Here is a 15,616-nt window from a genome sequence, read left to right on the forward strand (position 1 = left end):
CCTTCTTTGGTTTAAACTGCATTTACTCGACACATAGTTACCATTATATAAGAACTCCATCTACAATTTCAGTATTGCTATATGCATACCTCATAATACAATCTGCATTGTTGAGTTGTTACAGATCCATATTGCAATCAATAGAATTGAATAAACTGATACATTTACATCTGCATTGAGACAGTAGTCAGTTGTCTGTAACACATGTCAAGAAAATGACAATAATCTCCCATCAATTACATGTACACATGTCAACTGGTACATGAATGATTACAAATTCATATCCGCTTCAATGAAGAGTACATGTACTAGTTTATTGGTAGCTTTTACATATACATGTAGCTGAAGTGCATTAATTGATGTATACTGGGAGGTCTTAGAATTCCTACAGTCTCGATTCGATTGAGAGTCAAAACTATTTATTACTCTTTCACAAACGAATGATAAGCTACTCGAGAGCTACAGAACGGACTTCAATGGCTTTTGAGCCACCTGCTCAGCTATTTTGATTCCTGCTGTTCTTCCTGAAAAGATGCATCCACCCAAGAACGTTCCCTCAAGTGAGCTGTACCCATGCACCCCACCACCACCAAAACCAGCGACCTCACCGGCGGCATATAGATTTGGAAACACTGATCCATCTGGGCGAAGCACATTTGAATTGAGGTCGGTTTGCAGGCCTCCCAATGTCTTTCGAGTCAGCAGATTCATCCGTACGGCGATCAATGGCCCGTGGTTAGGATCAAGAATCTTATGAAGTTTGGCGACCCTGCTACGCTTTTCAGGCCAGTAGTTGCGCGCATTTTGTATCAGCATCAACTGTGAATCTTTTGTGTACTTGTTTTCGGTTTGAATATCCCTGAGTTTAATTTCTCGTTCAAGTTGCTCAGGTTCGAGCAAAGGACCATCTCGCTCGTTGGCCAGTTTGTTCATCCCAGCAACCAAGTCTGGTAAGGACGACTCAACTACAAAGTCTACTCCGTTCTTCATGAATGATTGAACAGGGCCAGTAGGTGACGATCCAAAGATTCGCTGCAGCGTTCCTAGAATACTTTTGTTCGTCAGGTCTGGATTCTGTTCTGATCCCGAAAGCGCGAATTCTTTGGCGATGATAGTTCTATTCAAAATAAACCAGGTATAATCGTAGCCAGTGCTGCAGATGTGTTTCAAGGTGGCAAGGGTATCGCACCCAGGGAATAAGAATGAAGGCAATCGGTGACCTCTAGCATCCAGCCAGAGGGAGGATGGACCAGGAATTACTCGAATTCCATGCTGGGGCCATATAGAATCCCAGTTACTCAGTCCTTCGGTATAGTGCCACATACGATCATCGTTGATAACATTAGCTCCTGCTTTCTTTGTGATTTCGATCATTCGTCCATCGACATGAGCTGGTACGCCGATAACAAATGATTTTGGGGGAGCTCCGAGCCTTTGTACAGGCCAGTTCTTTTTAACCAAGTCAATATCGCCGCCAATACCACCGCTTGTTATGACAATATAGCTGCCATACAACTCAAAAGCGTCGATTGTCTTGCGGCTGCTTTTAACACCGCGCGGTGTTTCAGATGGCTCAAGGACGTGGCCGCGAACTCCAATCGCCGCACCAGTGTCCTCGTCAACGATAAGCTCATCTACTCGGTGCCGAAATTTGAACTCGATGATTCCTTTCTTCGCTGCATCGCGAACTGGCTTCTCGAACGCCTCCACAACTGCTGGCCCTGTTCCCCAGGTGGTATGAAACCGGGGGACTGAGTTCCCGTGGCCGTTCGCACTCCCACTGCCACGTTCTGCCCAGCCAACAGTTGCAAAGGACAAACCAGCCTCTTTCACATAAGTTTCCAGTTGATCCGTCGCAAAGTTCACGAATGCCTCCGCCCACTTCCGAGGCCAAAAGTCTTCTTCCCGGTCGAATCTAGCAGTGTTTAACCAGTCCCGCATCGCCAATTCGCGACTATCGTTGATTCCTAAACGACGCTGGTTGGCCGAGTTGACGCAGAAGATGCCTCCTAATGACCAAAATGCTTGGCCACCGAGGTTTGATTCGTTCTCTTGATCGACAATGATTACACGGACTTTTCTTTTGGAGAGTTCTGTTGCAGCTACGAGCCCCGCAAGACCTCCTCCAACGATGATGACGGGTGCTGCCATCGTTGCTTGTCCTCTCTGCTGCGCCTGATTTTGTCGATCTGTACAAGCAAGTAAAGGCCTGGAATTGGAAAAGCACTATTAATGCGTTTCAAATGGCAGTCAGATGGCCCGGTGGAGAGAGGGACCTACTCTACCTTCCCTGTGACAGCCGTGATTCGGAGATATTTAACCTCGGCACTATTTCATACAGTACATTGGATCAAGCAACCTGAGAATAAGCAATCTCTCAAATGAAATAATTGAACACTGTATTAAATTTGATTTCTTATATAAAATTGTTTAAAATTCTGGTTTAAGGTAATTGATTTGTTTTTGGTTCTTTTTGATGTAAAATTATATAGTAGTAGATACATTGCTAAGCTTATTTGATATTACAAAAATTTATTCTATTTTTAAAATAGAAGAAAATTTAGTCAAAAGAAAGTGGAATGCTATTCTAAATTTTATTTATAGTCTTAATTGGTAATATAGTTATTAAGTAGATTTATTAGCTTTGAAAATTCAATATTTATCAATATATTTCCTATAACATAGTTACCTCAGTTGCTCTCTCGGAGAATGGGGCTCGGATAAATAGCAACACTTGATGCTTAATATCATATATGTATATACCAGACCTGTATGAATCAATTTGATAGCTGTTCTAATACAATCCGAACACTGCAAAGATTCGGTGATTGATAGCGAATCGTCGACGTATTTGAGAATGGTGAGAATTCCAAGGTAAGCCATATCAATTGATATTAAGTACATATATGCTACCTATTAATTGGCGCATAATCACGGTGCATGACCTGCGACCGCTCGTAAAAGATATAGCAAGATGCACAGGAATAGAAAAGAGACCAGCCCGTTGAGAAAGACCAAACTCCTAGTGACCCAAGTACTGCTCCCATACTCCCAGCGCGAAGGAACATGCACGAGTAGCCTCTCTCGTATCTGGGTATCAAGGCACGATGCATTACCAAACGCCGTCGCAAGATGAAAAAAACCCCCGCTAATAAGAAAGAAGTAACAGAAGATATTTTTTAGTAGAGAAAGAAAACGTGGGAACAGGGACATGATAGTGGTTTCTCGTGTCCTGTGTTTGATGACGCAGCGTATTTCTTCTGGAAGAAGTCACCATTCCAGATGAACATCAATGCGTGCGGAAAAGAATTAACCAGCTCAATCCTCCCATATGGTCTCAAGATCTAGATCTTGACGTCGTTCTGCTCCACATACACTCCAGCGCTTGCGCTTGTCAGTCCTTTGTCCGTAGCCACGTGCAGTGGTAGAGGGGGAGTTTTCCAAATATGAACGTCGACGCATACCGTCTGCATCAGCACTATCCGCTGCTGCCTTCAATCGCGCGATTTCGTCGGCTTCAACCGCTTCTTCCTCTGCATCCGGGATATCGGGTATTGTCTCTAGAGACGAGATGCTGGGACTTCGCGAGCGTAGGCTGGTTGGCGTAGACGGCATCGATGAAGTCGACGAGGTAGGGAACCCCGGAAACGGCTCGTTGAACTTCGTAGCTAGCATGACCGGAGAAGAGTGTGATGAGGATGGGCTATTGCTGGCTGGATTGCTTGTGACGCTGGAAAAGGTGGTATGAAGAGGAGCAGTATGCGGACGCCTGGAAGAACGGGGAAACGTATTGTGCATTGGCGGGGGCAATGATGGAGATGGCGGATATTCCGAGGGTACTGGCAAAGGCGTTTGCGACAGCTCAAGCTCTGCGTGTTCTGAGATCGTTTCCGAGATGTTGAGTGAACCCAAGCCTATCGTCCGACTATCCTCCACAGCTCGTAGCGGGCTATGTCGCCGCATCGCACGTTCCATTGGACTCTCTGGCCTGGATATATTCGGGGGTAGGACGTAGCGACCGCGCGAATCCAAGCCTGGCGAGGAGTGGGCTCTGGTCATGGGGTGCGGTGAAGCAAGAGAACGAGACCGGGCGTGAGTTCGCGATAAAGGCGAGCGGTTGCGAGGTGGGACCAGAAAGCTCGCAGGTAGCGGTGGGATGGCAAGGAAGTCGTCGGGCGTGGGTTTCAAACTGGCTGGAGGGCTACCTGGCAACGACGACGGTGTTGGGCTGGGACTCGGGCTGGAAGGCAGCCGAATTTGCTCTGGAGGCAGCAGTGACTCTGACATGATGATGGTTACGTATGATGGTTATGACAATGGCGGAGATGATGAGCCGATGGAAGAATCAAAGGAAGGAGAAGTCTGCTCGCATGCTGGCTGCCAGTCCGCGACGGATGGTTGAGGCGGAGGCGTGTCGCTGCGCTGCGAGAAGAGTCGGGGTGGTGGTTGTGAGGCTCACGACGAAGCAGAATCAGCGTGAATCCATGCCACTGTGCTTGCAGGGAGAGGAGCCGTGCAAGGTGGTCTGGGACGAGGAATGGATGGATGGATGGATGGATGTAGTTGGAGACAGAGAGAGGTGAAAGGGGTGGGGGGGGGGCCGCCGATACGATCGATTCCGGATAGCCTAGGCAAGTCTAGTTAGGCCTGCAGGTCAGCTGCGCGACGCAGATTCCAGATGGTCCCTTAGTTCCTGTGTCTGGCTAAGGCTCTGCTCTACTATTGAATATTACTGGCAACAATAGCGTCCTGTCTATTGAGATGATTGTCACTTGGGGCTCGTGGACCGCGTTCTCTAACGCCCTCTCGCTGACCGTTTGCAGCTGGAACAGAGTGATTCTAAGCTATGCAGGATTGATCTACACCACCTCAGTCAAGCAGTCAGAATCGGTTCGATTTGGCCATTATGATCTCGCTCGCATCGGTAGCTGCTACTTAACATACATACTGGCATATCTAACACCAATCATGGAGGGGATGGGCAATGCAACATGGTTTCTGAATAGCACGGACTAGGACCAGAAACGCCTTCCTGGTCAATTAAGATAATGCTTGAGTTCGAGTAGACTTATGCTTGTATGTACTGCGGTAAGCATATTCATGCCAATTGTCCAGAACGGCAGACGCCATTGCCAGTCTCTTCGATTAGCAACGGCCTGCCTGCCCTCTTCATGCCTTATCACGGGCTCTTCCAACGGTAGCGTAAGTATACATCGCAAATGAACAGATGAATTATTTACATTTCTCTCCCTACTTCCCATCGTCGACTTCAGTCTTCTTTGCCTTTTGCTTACGAACGTACGTCGCTCGGACTACGTCGTCGTCGTCCCTATGGACCACCCATTCTCCAATTCCGTACTCAGATGGTGCTCGTCGGACACCACGGCCACCGCCTCCGATGATCAAGTTGCCGGGTCGGTAGGTTGGGTCATATTGGAGACGCCGGATAGCTGAAACGTGAATCTCTGCATTGTTGGGAATGTCGCGCACTTCTCCGCACGGCAGCGGCCAGCGGATAGGTTTCCATGATCCATCAGGCTGCAAGTCCATTCGGCGAAATGGCAGGTATTCCATGATGCGCCAGGACAGTACCGAGGACCATGGCAGTCCCTCACCATATCGAAGACAATCATGGAGCCGGCTCTTTGTGCTCGAGTGCTCGAGCGCACTGCGGAAGCGATGCGCTGCTTTGCTGGAGTTCCATCCGTTTGTCGGGTTACTCCCAGGCAACTTAATGTCGATTTCATCGGCGCCATTCTGGTTATGGTCATGGCTCTCATCCAAGCACCAGTCTGGCTCTTCTTCATACTCGTGGATAGGAGAGTATTGTCCCTCATATTCCTCAACGCACTCAAACTGCTTCAATTTTTTGGCGTCAAAGGCGAGGCCAGCTTTGATTGCTTCTTGCACCATCCAGACCAGGGGAGCATGGCTAAGAGGCCAGACCTCGCCTTTCTCCAGCTTCCAACCGCCTCCAATATCAGCATGGCCACCCGGAAACCAAATTTCGCGAATATCCTGCTGAGTCTCGTCGTTTTCCTCCATCGCCAAGTGGGGAACCTGTAAGGATGTCACTTCACTGTGGGTCGACGCAACATCATCTGTTGACGCATTGCGATCAGGTACCACCAATTTCTGGCTCCAATTGGGAGTAGGTGACGGCGCGCGATATCGATCAGTGTTTGGATTACTGCCAGCACTTGAGTCACGAGGCGTTCGGTAGACCGACTCAACTTCATCGCGACCGCGGTGGTGAGATAGCCGAGGGGTGTTCTGTCCGTCTCCTGTATTTTCCAAGTCGACACCGTCACCTTCGTTGTTCAGAGTGATCTTTGGAACCTCTTCTGGCTTCTCTTCCGGCTTTTCGTGATGGAGTTGATGGATATGCCGCCGGAGGTAATGCTCATGATGTTTGCGGGTGTGCCAGGGTTTCGACTCTGAAAGCAAATCCTGTCGGAACTTGGCTCGACGCTCATCGATGCCCACTGCATGCCGAATCACCCTAGCCGAACTACGGGCAGTGTAGGGGAACTTGCTTCGCTGCATCCACGCGGACTCGAAACGAGGCACACTGTTTACGGTGTCAAAGAGCCCCATAAATCGGATCCTGCTAATAGGACGACTAAAGGTCTCTCGGAATGCTTTCATATAATGGAAGAGTTTTTTCTTCTCCTTCTCGTCCTCCTCAGTATGGCCTCTTCGCTGTTGCCATTTGGCAAATGTTTTCCACGCAAAACGGATCAGTTCTTCATTTCCGGCTTCCAAAAGACCGATATAGTCCAGCATCTCAGCCAAAAAGCGCGCGATATAGGCGCCACGACTGAAACCGAAGAAATAGATATCATCGCCGGGGATGTAATATCGCATCAAAAACTTGTACCCGCCCATGACATGTTGGTCGAAAGACGAACCGACGGCCGAGTCCTTAGCCTTTAGATACGCTGATTTAATGCGATGAAATGTGCCCGTACTGGACAATGATGTTGATGTTACATATGTGCCAATTCCAGGCTGGTAATAATGAAACTGGTGACCGCGGCTGCGATCAAGCATCTAGACAAGTCGACAGTTGGCATCGTTATGGAAACCAAAAAAAGACAGAATGGGTAAAAAGGTCAACCTACACGAAAGATTTTCAAAACATTGCTGTCGGATTCATCTCCGGAGAACTTATTCCCTGTGCCGTCGAAACACAAAACGAATGTCTTAGGGGCCTGCGGTGGTCCTACGAAGGGCTCCATGCTGGGGTTGTGCTGCAATTGAAGACTTGCCTTGGGTGGGGATACAGGAATGGAAACCCTAGGAAAAAGCCGCGTGGACAAACAAATATGAAATCTTAATGGCAATATTATATAGATAGCGATGGGCGAGAACGTTTGGCTCATGCAAATCAGTGACCCTTTACGTAGCCAGGATCACAAGCATCAATGGATACTCTTCGATGACGGCAAACCCTGCACGTCACCCTGTCAGAAGCCAGTTTTGATGAGCGTGTAGCTGGTTCGGCGGACAGAGAATGGAGACGAGAATTCCAGGGATAAGATCGAGCGCGATAATCCCTAGGATGAAAACCGGCCGGTGTAGGAAATGCTATTTCTAGCTTCGGGCAGTACGGTGCCGATCAACCTGTAGTGGGGGCCTTGGTCAAGCTGGCTGGCTGTGTGTCTGCTCTTGTGCACGTGTGTTGAGCATTGAAGGGTTAGGAAAGTGAAGCCGAGTCACGGCCGCAGCTGATAATAGCCGGTTGATTGATTAATTACCAACAATGTACCGTTATAACGGGTTTCTGGTCCCAGTGCACATGTTGTAGCCATGTAACTGCAGCATCCAAGAGCTCTAGGGTCCAGCTCTTTGGTTATGAAATATGGCTGGGTCCTCCCATTTCGAAAGGGTTCGACAGTCTCTGAGTGGTAGTCCACTGGTGAATGCATGCTACTTAGTTCGTCCACTTGGCGGTATAGCTGCGCGATCCGCTCGTGCCTTGTCCGGGTCCATGTCACCACGGGTTGCCTGGAAATTTTATGATGGCTCCATTTATTGGTACGTGTTGCATATGTGTCAATACTAATACGAAGTGTCAACTTGGTCGTCCACCGGCATGGACGAGCATGATAGGCTGGCCAAGAAGAGCTAGCTAATGATAATGGGGATGCGCGGCCCGTGACAGTCGGTGGTGGGGACGAAGAGCTTCCTGAATTTTGGCTTCTTCTAACCCCTTCAATCTTGTCATTTTGAACTTTGAGCGCCGACGGGTGGAGGCAGTACAACCGACGGGCTTAGTCTAATCAAAAGCCGGCGACGTGAAGACCTCCGCATCTTATTTCCTAGTGGTGGCCTCGCTGAAGAAAGCACGCTTGGGGCAAGTTAGACTACTTAGCACGAACCCCGGGGGGGGGAGGAAGAAAAAGCTCCGCCCGTCAGTCGAGAGTAGTGGGCCAGCCCGGCCAGTAGTGAGACCACTTGAGGATTCGAGGACTCGAAGCTAAGGGTAGCACTCGGCAACTGCATAGCTTAATCTGTTTGGGATCTTAATAGGCACTGCTAAGGTTCACTCACAGACCAGTCACCCAAGGGCCAGGGTATTTTTAATTTTCACTAGTTCGTCCGTCCTGCTGGCGCCACCCCACTGGTGTTCATTCCAGGTCCCTCGGAAGAGTCAGAACCAGTTGTGACTTTCAGGAATTGCGCTGAGCCAGGGGTGTGCTACTCTATGTGTGTGTGTATGGCTTAAATGATTGTATCATCACATCGCATGGATACGCGATAAAAAGAAGAGGAGGTTGTGTCTGTGCTCCCTGGAACTTGGCGGGTTGATACAGACACAAGTGACGACTGGCGACAATCTTGTGACGTGACACGGATTCTTTTGACAGCAGTAGTGAGTGATTACTGTTCTGGGAGGGGTGGACTGACTGGGTTGGCGAAGGCCTATGAGAGCGACGACCGGCGCAGGGAGGAGTGTCAGGTCACGCCGTCATGAAGGCAGCTGCAGCAGCACGGTGGCTAAGAAAGATCCACCGGGATTGCGGTGTGGGATCAGCGCAATATTAATCAGGATGCAGGGGAGCAATGATCATTATCGGTAGGAGGACAGAGTAATTTGCAGTGTTATCATTATTGTTGATGCTGAGTTGACGGAAGCTGGAGGGAAGCTAATTACCAGCAACGAGGAGCAAGCATCGCCCGGGCGGACCCGTGACTTCCCTGGGTCGCTCCTTCCTCTTGGAACTGCCTTGTGTCGTCTACGTATGATTAACCATCCTCGGCGCTGGTCCTGCCTTCCCCCGCTTCCTGTCTCTCTTCCTGCTTCCCTTTCGACGTCGTACTCTGCCGACTTCATCGTCAACTTGTGAAACCGATCGTTTAGTTGAAGGCTTGAAGTTCGCTGTTCTGCTCCGTCGCGTCGCCCACTAAGGATTGGCTGTTAGTATCATCACTAATGTCTCGACCGAGCATCGCTAAGGCTGGCCTATTAGGCACGGATAGTGGCCCGCAGCCGCCCGTCCGCCCGCATTCTTCGCCAAGTTCGCCCATCCCATCGCCAATCGCCATCGTCGCAATTCGCGAACCACTGGTCGGTACAGGGTACTAGGTTCCAACTACCCAGTGGTTGAACCCGATCTCATCATCTCAGATAATTAGTGGGTTCGCTCTCGGGTCTCTGACCATTCCGCCGCTCTTTATTTGCTGCAAAACTGCACAAATTCATCCAAGCCCGCGGGCCATTATGCGGGCCTTGGCGCCGCCTCCCAGCAACCACCTTGCACCAAGGTCCAGCACGCTCGAGTACCAGTGGCCCAATTGGCCAAAGTACGTATCTTCAGACTTCTGGGCTATATTAACTGTGGAAGTTTGAATACCTAGACGCTAGCAGTGGTAACTGTGTGCTTACTCCGTCTAGCTCCGGGCCAGTCCAACATTTTCAAAATCCTTCGTCACAGATCCCTGCCGAGCTGCCGCTAAATCTAATCCATTGTTTTGGCTTGCCTTGCGGGGACGAGGTCTGAACCCCACTAGCTCAGCGTCACGCCGTCACAACAGAGCAGGTAGCGTGTCTGTGGCGGGCTGAAAAACAGTCTCGGAAAGTAAACACTCTTGTGGGAGTCGTACATACGTATTGTTACATATTGATCCACCATCATCTAACTTTATGCCGCGATGTAGCCTCCTCGCTTCTCCTGCTCTCAGCATTATTTGTGCTGCATTCTACGGGAGGAGATGGCCCCTACTTTTTTTGGAGTCAGTGATAGGGAGAAACTCAATTACTCCACAGTCGTCTTCTAAACTACTATCAGCGAATGCAATTGTGTATTGTTATTGGGCAGCTTTGTACAGAGTAGCCCCTCTGTTTACCGCGAGAGTAAATAATACGGTCAATGGAGACTGCATAATTGAAACGCCAAAGATGATGTCCACACCGATTGGCGGTGCTCTTCGTGTAGTCTATTGAGAAGTCACCTGTATGGCGTCGCACAGAAATTCCTGTCTTTGTAGGCCGCCTTCCGTATTGGTAAAGGGATTGCGACCCGCAAACCTCAATCCAATTTGTGTTATTAGTGAGTGTGATCACCTCCAGACACTGGTGACCGTTCTGGGTTTACCGGCCAATTTTTTTCCCACGACAGCTACCAGAGTGGAGCTAGCCTCAATCAAGCTCGAGAAAAATTCAAGTACGTACTGACTTTTCACGGAAATCCGATCTCTCGTTTTTATGGTGAATGTCTCCAGCGGCATCGACTAGCCTACACCAAAGGAAGCGGCCCGCTCCACTGCAAGTTACGCCTCCGACTGAACAGCCCGAGCTGGACCCCGGCATGAGATGGAGAGTAACGACTGGCTGGCCAGCTGGCTTCGATCTAGGGCGGGGTCGATATGCGGCACCTACGACCCTTTCTGTTCTTCCTGACGGACTCCGGGCCCACAGCTCTGCGTCGATCGACGCTTCGACCTATATTGGTGCGAATTGGCCTTGGATCTATTGGCGTTACTGCAGCTCTTCAACAGAGCCATTGGTTTCTGACCAATCTCGCGTGTATTATTAGTAGCATTGTGACTTATGTCGTTCCGTATGCCCAGATATTGGTCCCGATACGTGCGATCTGCTCGGAGTCAGGAGCAAAACAGGACCCACGCTTTGCGGAGACATCATGAATCTACTACGTATGTCTGCACAGAGGGATGTCTCGCCACGCGCTGACAAAAGCTTCGGCAAGAGTAACGTGGTGTACAGCTCCTCCTGGAGCTCTGATACGCTTTTAGGACCGGGCTGAAGCTCGTGTGGCTCCCTTACGCAAGTCCCACTGGGCTTTTGTTTTCTTTTTCTCCCTTAAATACGGTTTTTCCACCAGAGCTACTGTCTTGCATTCATCTTGTCCTCTGACACTGCCTGGGTAACTTTTGGATCTACTCTACTTGTACTAATCCTAAAATTGTCGCCATGATGCGCAGGCTCTCCACCGCCTTCAAGAAGAAGGACGAAGGCAAACCCAAAGAAAATGTTGTTGCCAATGGAAAAGCCAATGGCAAGCGAAATTCGAAGGCCTTTTCGAAATCATCTCCTCCAGAACCGGAGGACCACAGCGCTGCGCGCAATGAAGTGGCATCCATTTTCGAAAAATATTCGCAAATAATCCATGCTTCCCGGCGTCCAATGCCTACTCAGAGCGGTGATGGTACTTACCTGGAACACGGCCATGATCAATCGACTACCTTATTCCAGGATTTGCGAACGCTGGGCTTCAAGGATTACGGTACCTTGGTTGAAGTCGTGAAGAATAAAGCATCAGGTGAATTAGTGGACGACAAAACTTACCTAATGGAACGCATTATCCAGCTTGTCAGCGGTCTTCCATCCAATTCAAAACACCGGACGGAGTTGACCAATGCTTTCCTGGACGAACTCTGGGAATCTCTTCCACATCCACCTCTCGCGTAAGAGCTATGATCATCTACAAGCTCCGCTTTTACTGATAAAAAAAATAGATTTCTGGGCCCCAAGTATGAATATAGATCTGCTGATGGCTCTTATAACAATCCTACGCTTCCCTGGCTTGGCGCTGCTAATACTGAATACGCTCGCTCTATCGCTCCATTGACTATTCAACCTGGTGGTCTCCCAGATGCGGGTCTTATCTTCGACAGTGTCATGGCTCGCCAGAAATTCACACCACACCCTAATAAAGTCTCAAGTGTCTTCTTTGCCTGGGCCTCCCTCATCATTCACGGTAGGCATTTCTCGGGACTTTGCTACTTCTCTCTAATTGGTTGCAGATCTTTTCCAAACCGACCACCGGAACCCGCACATTTCGCAGACTTCTTCGTATTTGGATCTCTCAATTCTCTACGGAGACAATCAGGAAGATCAGGATCTTGTCCGTACATTCAAAGATGGCAAACTCAAACCAGACAGTTTTTCCGAACCGCGTCTCCAAGCATTCCCTGCGATGTGTTGCGTTTTGATGGTCATGTTGAATAGGTATTCCGCACCATGTTGATGTCAGGCCCTAGGAGCTAAAGTATAATTGCAGGTTTCACAATCACGTTGTCGAGCAACTAGCCCTGATCAACGAGAATGGAAGATTTACCAAGCCACGAGCTGACCTGCCACAAGAGTTGGCGGAGAAGGCTTGGAAGAAGTATGACGAGGATTTGTTCCAAACTGGCAGATTGTAAGTTGGATAATGGCCGTCGTTGACCACACTTTCTAATGAATCATAGGATCACCTGTGGCTTGTACATTAACATCACCCTATACGACTATCTCCGCACGATAGTCAACCTTAATAGAACCAACAGCACATGGTGCCTGGTAAGTGAAAAAAAAAGGAAACGGGTCTTCTTATTAACCACAAGCAGGACCCTCGCGCAAGAATGGAAAGTGCCCACTCTACCCCATCTGGCCTCGGAAACCAATGCTCCGTGGAGTTCAACCTTGCCTACCGCTGGCACTCCGCAACTAGCGCCAAAGATGAGCTCTGGACCGAAAATGTTTATAAAGAGCTGTTTGGCAAACCAGCTGAAGAGGTTTCCATGCCCGAGTTACTGATGGGTCTTCACAAGTACGAACAGGCTCTTGATCCTGATCCATTGAAGCGCACTTTTGGGCATCTTGAGCGTCAGGAAAATGGTTACTTCAAGGATGACGATCTTGTGAGGGTTTTAACGGAGGCCGTTGAAGACGTTGCAGGTATGGAAATATACCACCACTCTCCTAGATCAAATACTAAAATTGTGTAAGGTTCATTTGGCGCCCGCAACGTACCCAAGGCTATGCGTTCAATCGAGATTCTTGGTATTGAGCAGGCTCGCAAATGGAATTGTGGTTCTTTGAACGAGTTCCGGAAGTTTTTCAAGCTGAAACCCTACGAGACTTTCGAAGAAATCAACTCGGACCCGGATGTAGCCGATTCCCTCCGTCACTTGTACGAGCATCCTGACTACGTTGAATTGTACCCTGGTATCGTTGCGGAGGAAGCCAAGGAGCCCATGGCTCCAGGTGTTGGTATCGCTCCTACGTACACAATCTCACGTGCCGTTTTGTCTGATGCCGTCGCCCTTGTCCGTGGCGATCGCTTTTATACAGTAAGTTGAGAGAATAATCATAGCAGTAGCCGTATGTTGGATACTGATAGAACAACAGACCGGCCAAAATCCCAAAAACCTCACCAATTGGGGGTGGCAAGAGAGCAACCACGACCTCCATATTAACCAAGGATGTGTATTTTACAAACTTGCTTTCCGTGCATTCCCGAACCACTTCAAATCAGACTCCATCTATGCTCACTATCCAATGACCATTCCCGACGAAAACAAAGTCATCATGAAGGATCTTGGGCGTGAAGCTGAATACAGCTGGGACCGGCCGATATACACCAACCCCCGTACTGACCTGACTTCTCATGAAGCGGCTAAACGGGTTCTTGAAGATTCCCGGAACTTTAAGGTCACTTGGGGTGAGGCTACTGCTTGGGTATTTGGTGAGAAAACCGGTACAGACCACATGTTATCAGGCGATACTCCCTTCCATAGTCAGCAGCGTGAGCAACTCGAGAGAGCTCTCTACCGTGATGGTTGGGAAGCCCAACTAAAGGAGTTCTACGAAGAAATGACTCTTCAGCTACTGCACGATAAGTCATGCACTCTGGGCGGGAAAAAGCAGGTCGATATCACTCGAGAGTATGTTCACGTCCATAGCGTTGGCTTTGACCAAATTTGATTTAACATTTTTAGTGTTGGAAATCTTGCCCCCGTCCATTTTGCGGCCCATGTGTTTGGTCTTCCTCTGAAAACCAAAGGAAACCCACGCGGCATCTTCACCGAGCACGAATTGTACATGAGCATGTCGGTCATCTTCCAAGCTATCTTCTTTGATTACGATTTACTGCGCTCGTACCCGCTTCGTCAGGCTGCTCGAGCTGTGGCTGCAAAGATTGGCCAAGTCGTCGAAGCTAATGTGAAATCTATTGGCTCCACTGGCATCCTTTCCCACTTCATTGATGGTCTTCGTAAGCAAGATAATCCTCTATCGGAGTATGGTGTGGACTTGATCAAGAAACTTCTTGATGATGGTCTCAACGCCCATGAGGTGACCTGGACCCAGATTCTGCCAACTGTTGTCTCCTTGGTGCCCAAATTGGGACAGGTAGTAAGTTATCCTTTCATTGCTACTTTGGGAAATTTTTTGTGCTTCGATAATCATGTAGCCACGTTTTTACTAACCGTCATACAGTTTACCCAAATCATTGATTTCTATCTCTCTGATGAGGGCAAAGTTCATTTGCCTGAAATTAACCGACTTGCCAAATTGAACACACCGGAGTCGGATGATACCCTGGCCCACTATGCACTAGAAGCTGTCCGTCTTAACGGCACCTACGGCGCCTACCGTGAAGCTCAGCGGGATGTAACTGTTAATGACGGGGGCAGGGAAGTTCAACTTCACCAAGGCGAAAAAGTATTTGTTAGCTTCGTAGGGGCATCTCGTGACCCTTCCGCTTTCCCCGAACCCGAGAAAGTCCGTCTAGACCGTCCTCTGGATTCCTACATTCATTACGGGGAAGGCTCTCACTCTTGTCTTGGACGTGATGCCAGCCGTGTTGCTCTCACTGCCATGCTTCGCGTCGTTGGTCGTTTGGACAACTTGCGACGTGTCGCCGGCCAACAGGGCCAGTTAAAGAAGATCCCTCGCCCAGGCGGCTTCTACGTCTACTTGAGAGAAGACGGTGGCAGTTACTCTGTTTTCCCTGCTAGTAAGTTCTCCTTGACTTTGGTCCAGGAAACACTCTCTGACTGGTTTCCTTTCATAGCCTTCAAAATCAACTACGATGGTGAGCTGCCTGCTCTGAAACGCCGCGGCACATGGTAAATAAGACACCAAATAGCCCCCAATTCCCGTTGTAATGATACCGAAAGTTGTGTAATTCAATGATACCTGGCGAGGAACAGATTGATTTTGTCTACTCTGGCGGCGATGACACTGAAAGTTATGGAATTAACACCTGAAATTACTAATTTTATGTATTTAGCTGATCTCTCAACTAATATCCTATAAATTATATAAATATGTATCGATTCATCACACTAAAAGTGCAATCTGAGCACAACTGCACGTAGAGTT

General features: G+C 48.9%; 5 protein-coding genes across 5 annotated transcripts; 2 read left to right on the plus strand and 3 right to left on the minus strand.

The window, feature by feature from the left end:
- Positions 1-367: 367 nt before the first annotated feature.
- On the minus strand, positions 368-2,395 carry BGW36DRAFT_377595 (putative 3-ketosteroid-delta-1-dehydrogenase). Its single transcript, XM_046216011.1, has one exon. The coding sequence runs from the start codon at positions 2,149-2,151 to the stop codon at positions 460-462; it is 1,692 nt and encodes a 563-aa protein (XP_046073718.1). The 5' UTR covers positions 2,152-2,395; the 3' UTR covers positions 368-459.
- Positions 2,396-3,318: 923 nt separating this feature from the next.
- BGW36DRAFT_396798 (uncharacterized protein) lies at positions 3,319-4,287 on the minus strand (the record flags this gene model as incomplete). The annotated part of the gene is made up of 1 exon (XM_046218216.1): positions 3,319-4,287. One exon carries the CDS (start codon positions 4,285-4,287, stop codon positions 3,319-3,321), a length of 969 nt encoding a protein of 322 aa, XP_046073719.1.
- A 418-nt stretch (positions 4,288-4,705) lies between these two features.
- On the plus strand, positions 4,706-5,138 carry BGW36DRAFT_157882 (uncharacterized protein). Its single transcript, XM_046209560.1, has one exon. It carries the CDS (start codon positions 4,762-4,764, stop codon positions 5,014-5,016), a length of 255 nt encoding a protein of 84 aa, XP_046073720.1. The 5' UTR covers positions 4,706-4,761; the 3' UTR covers positions 5,017-5,138.
- Positions 5,139-5,250: 112 nt separating this feature from the next.
- On the minus strand, positions 5,251-7,241 carry BGW36DRAFT_358759 (uncharacterized protein; the record flags this gene model as incomplete). Its single annotated transcript, XM_046213999.1, has 2 exons — positions 5,251-7,053; positions 7,125-7,241. 2 exons carry the CDS (start codon positions 7,239-7,241, stop codon positions 5,251-5,253), a joined length of 1,920 nt encoding a protein of 639 aa, XP_046073721.1.
- A 3,962-nt stretch (positions 7,242-11,203) lies between these two features.
- Positions 11,204-15,574, plus strand: BGW36DRAFT_340750 (putative fatty acid oxygenase PpoC). Its single transcript, XM_046213080.1, has 11 exons — positions 11,204-11,931; positions 11,983-12,224; positions 12,271-12,475; positions 12,528-12,668; positions 12,718-12,808; positions 12,856-13,186; positions 13,238-13,581; positions 13,640-14,175; positions 14,230-14,644; positions 14,729-15,248; positions 15,306-15,574. Exons 1-11 carry the CDS (start codon positions 11,438-11,440, stop codon positions 15,362-15,364), a joined length of 3,378 nt encoding a protein of 1,125 aa, XP_046073722.1. The 5' UTR covers positions 11,204-11,437; the 3' UTR covers positions 15,365-15,574.
- Positions 15,575-15,616: the final 42 nt, after the last annotated feature.

This window comes from Talaromyces proteolyticus (assembly GCF_021365285.1).
Source record: "Talaromyces proteolyticus strain PMI_201 chromosome Unknown BGW36scaffold_5, whole genome shotgun sequence".
NCBI classification, from domain to species: Eukaryota; Fungi; Ascomycota; class Eurotiomycetes; order Eurotiales; family Trichocomaceae; genus Talaromyces; species Talaromyces proteolyticus.

What these genes read in the sequence shown, in the direction of transcription:
- BGW36DRAFT_340750 (XM_046213080.1), top strand. Translation starts at nt 11,438, where the DNA reads ATGATGCGCAGGCTCTCCACCGCCTTCAAGAAGAAGGACGAAGGCAAA. An exon ending in TTGATGGTCATGTTGAATAG is followed by an intron (nt 12,476 to 12,527) that starts GTATTCCGCACC and finishes GTATAATTGCAG; the next exon opens with GTTTCACAATCACGTTGTCG. An exon ending in CCAACAGCACATGGTGCCTG is followed by an intron (nt 12,809 to 12,855) that starts GTAAGTGAAAAA and finishes AACCACAAGCAG; the next exon opens with GACCCTCGCGCAAGAATGGA.
- BGW36DRAFT_157882 (XM_046209560.1), top strand. Translation starts at nt 4,762, where the DNA reads ATGATTGTCACTTGGGGCTCGTGGACCGCGTTCTCTAACGCCCTCTCG.
- BGW36DRAFT_377595 (XM_046216011.1), bottom strand. Translation starts at nt 2,151, where the DNA reads ATGGCAGCACCCGTCATCATCGTTGGAGGAGGTCTTGCGGGGCTCGTA.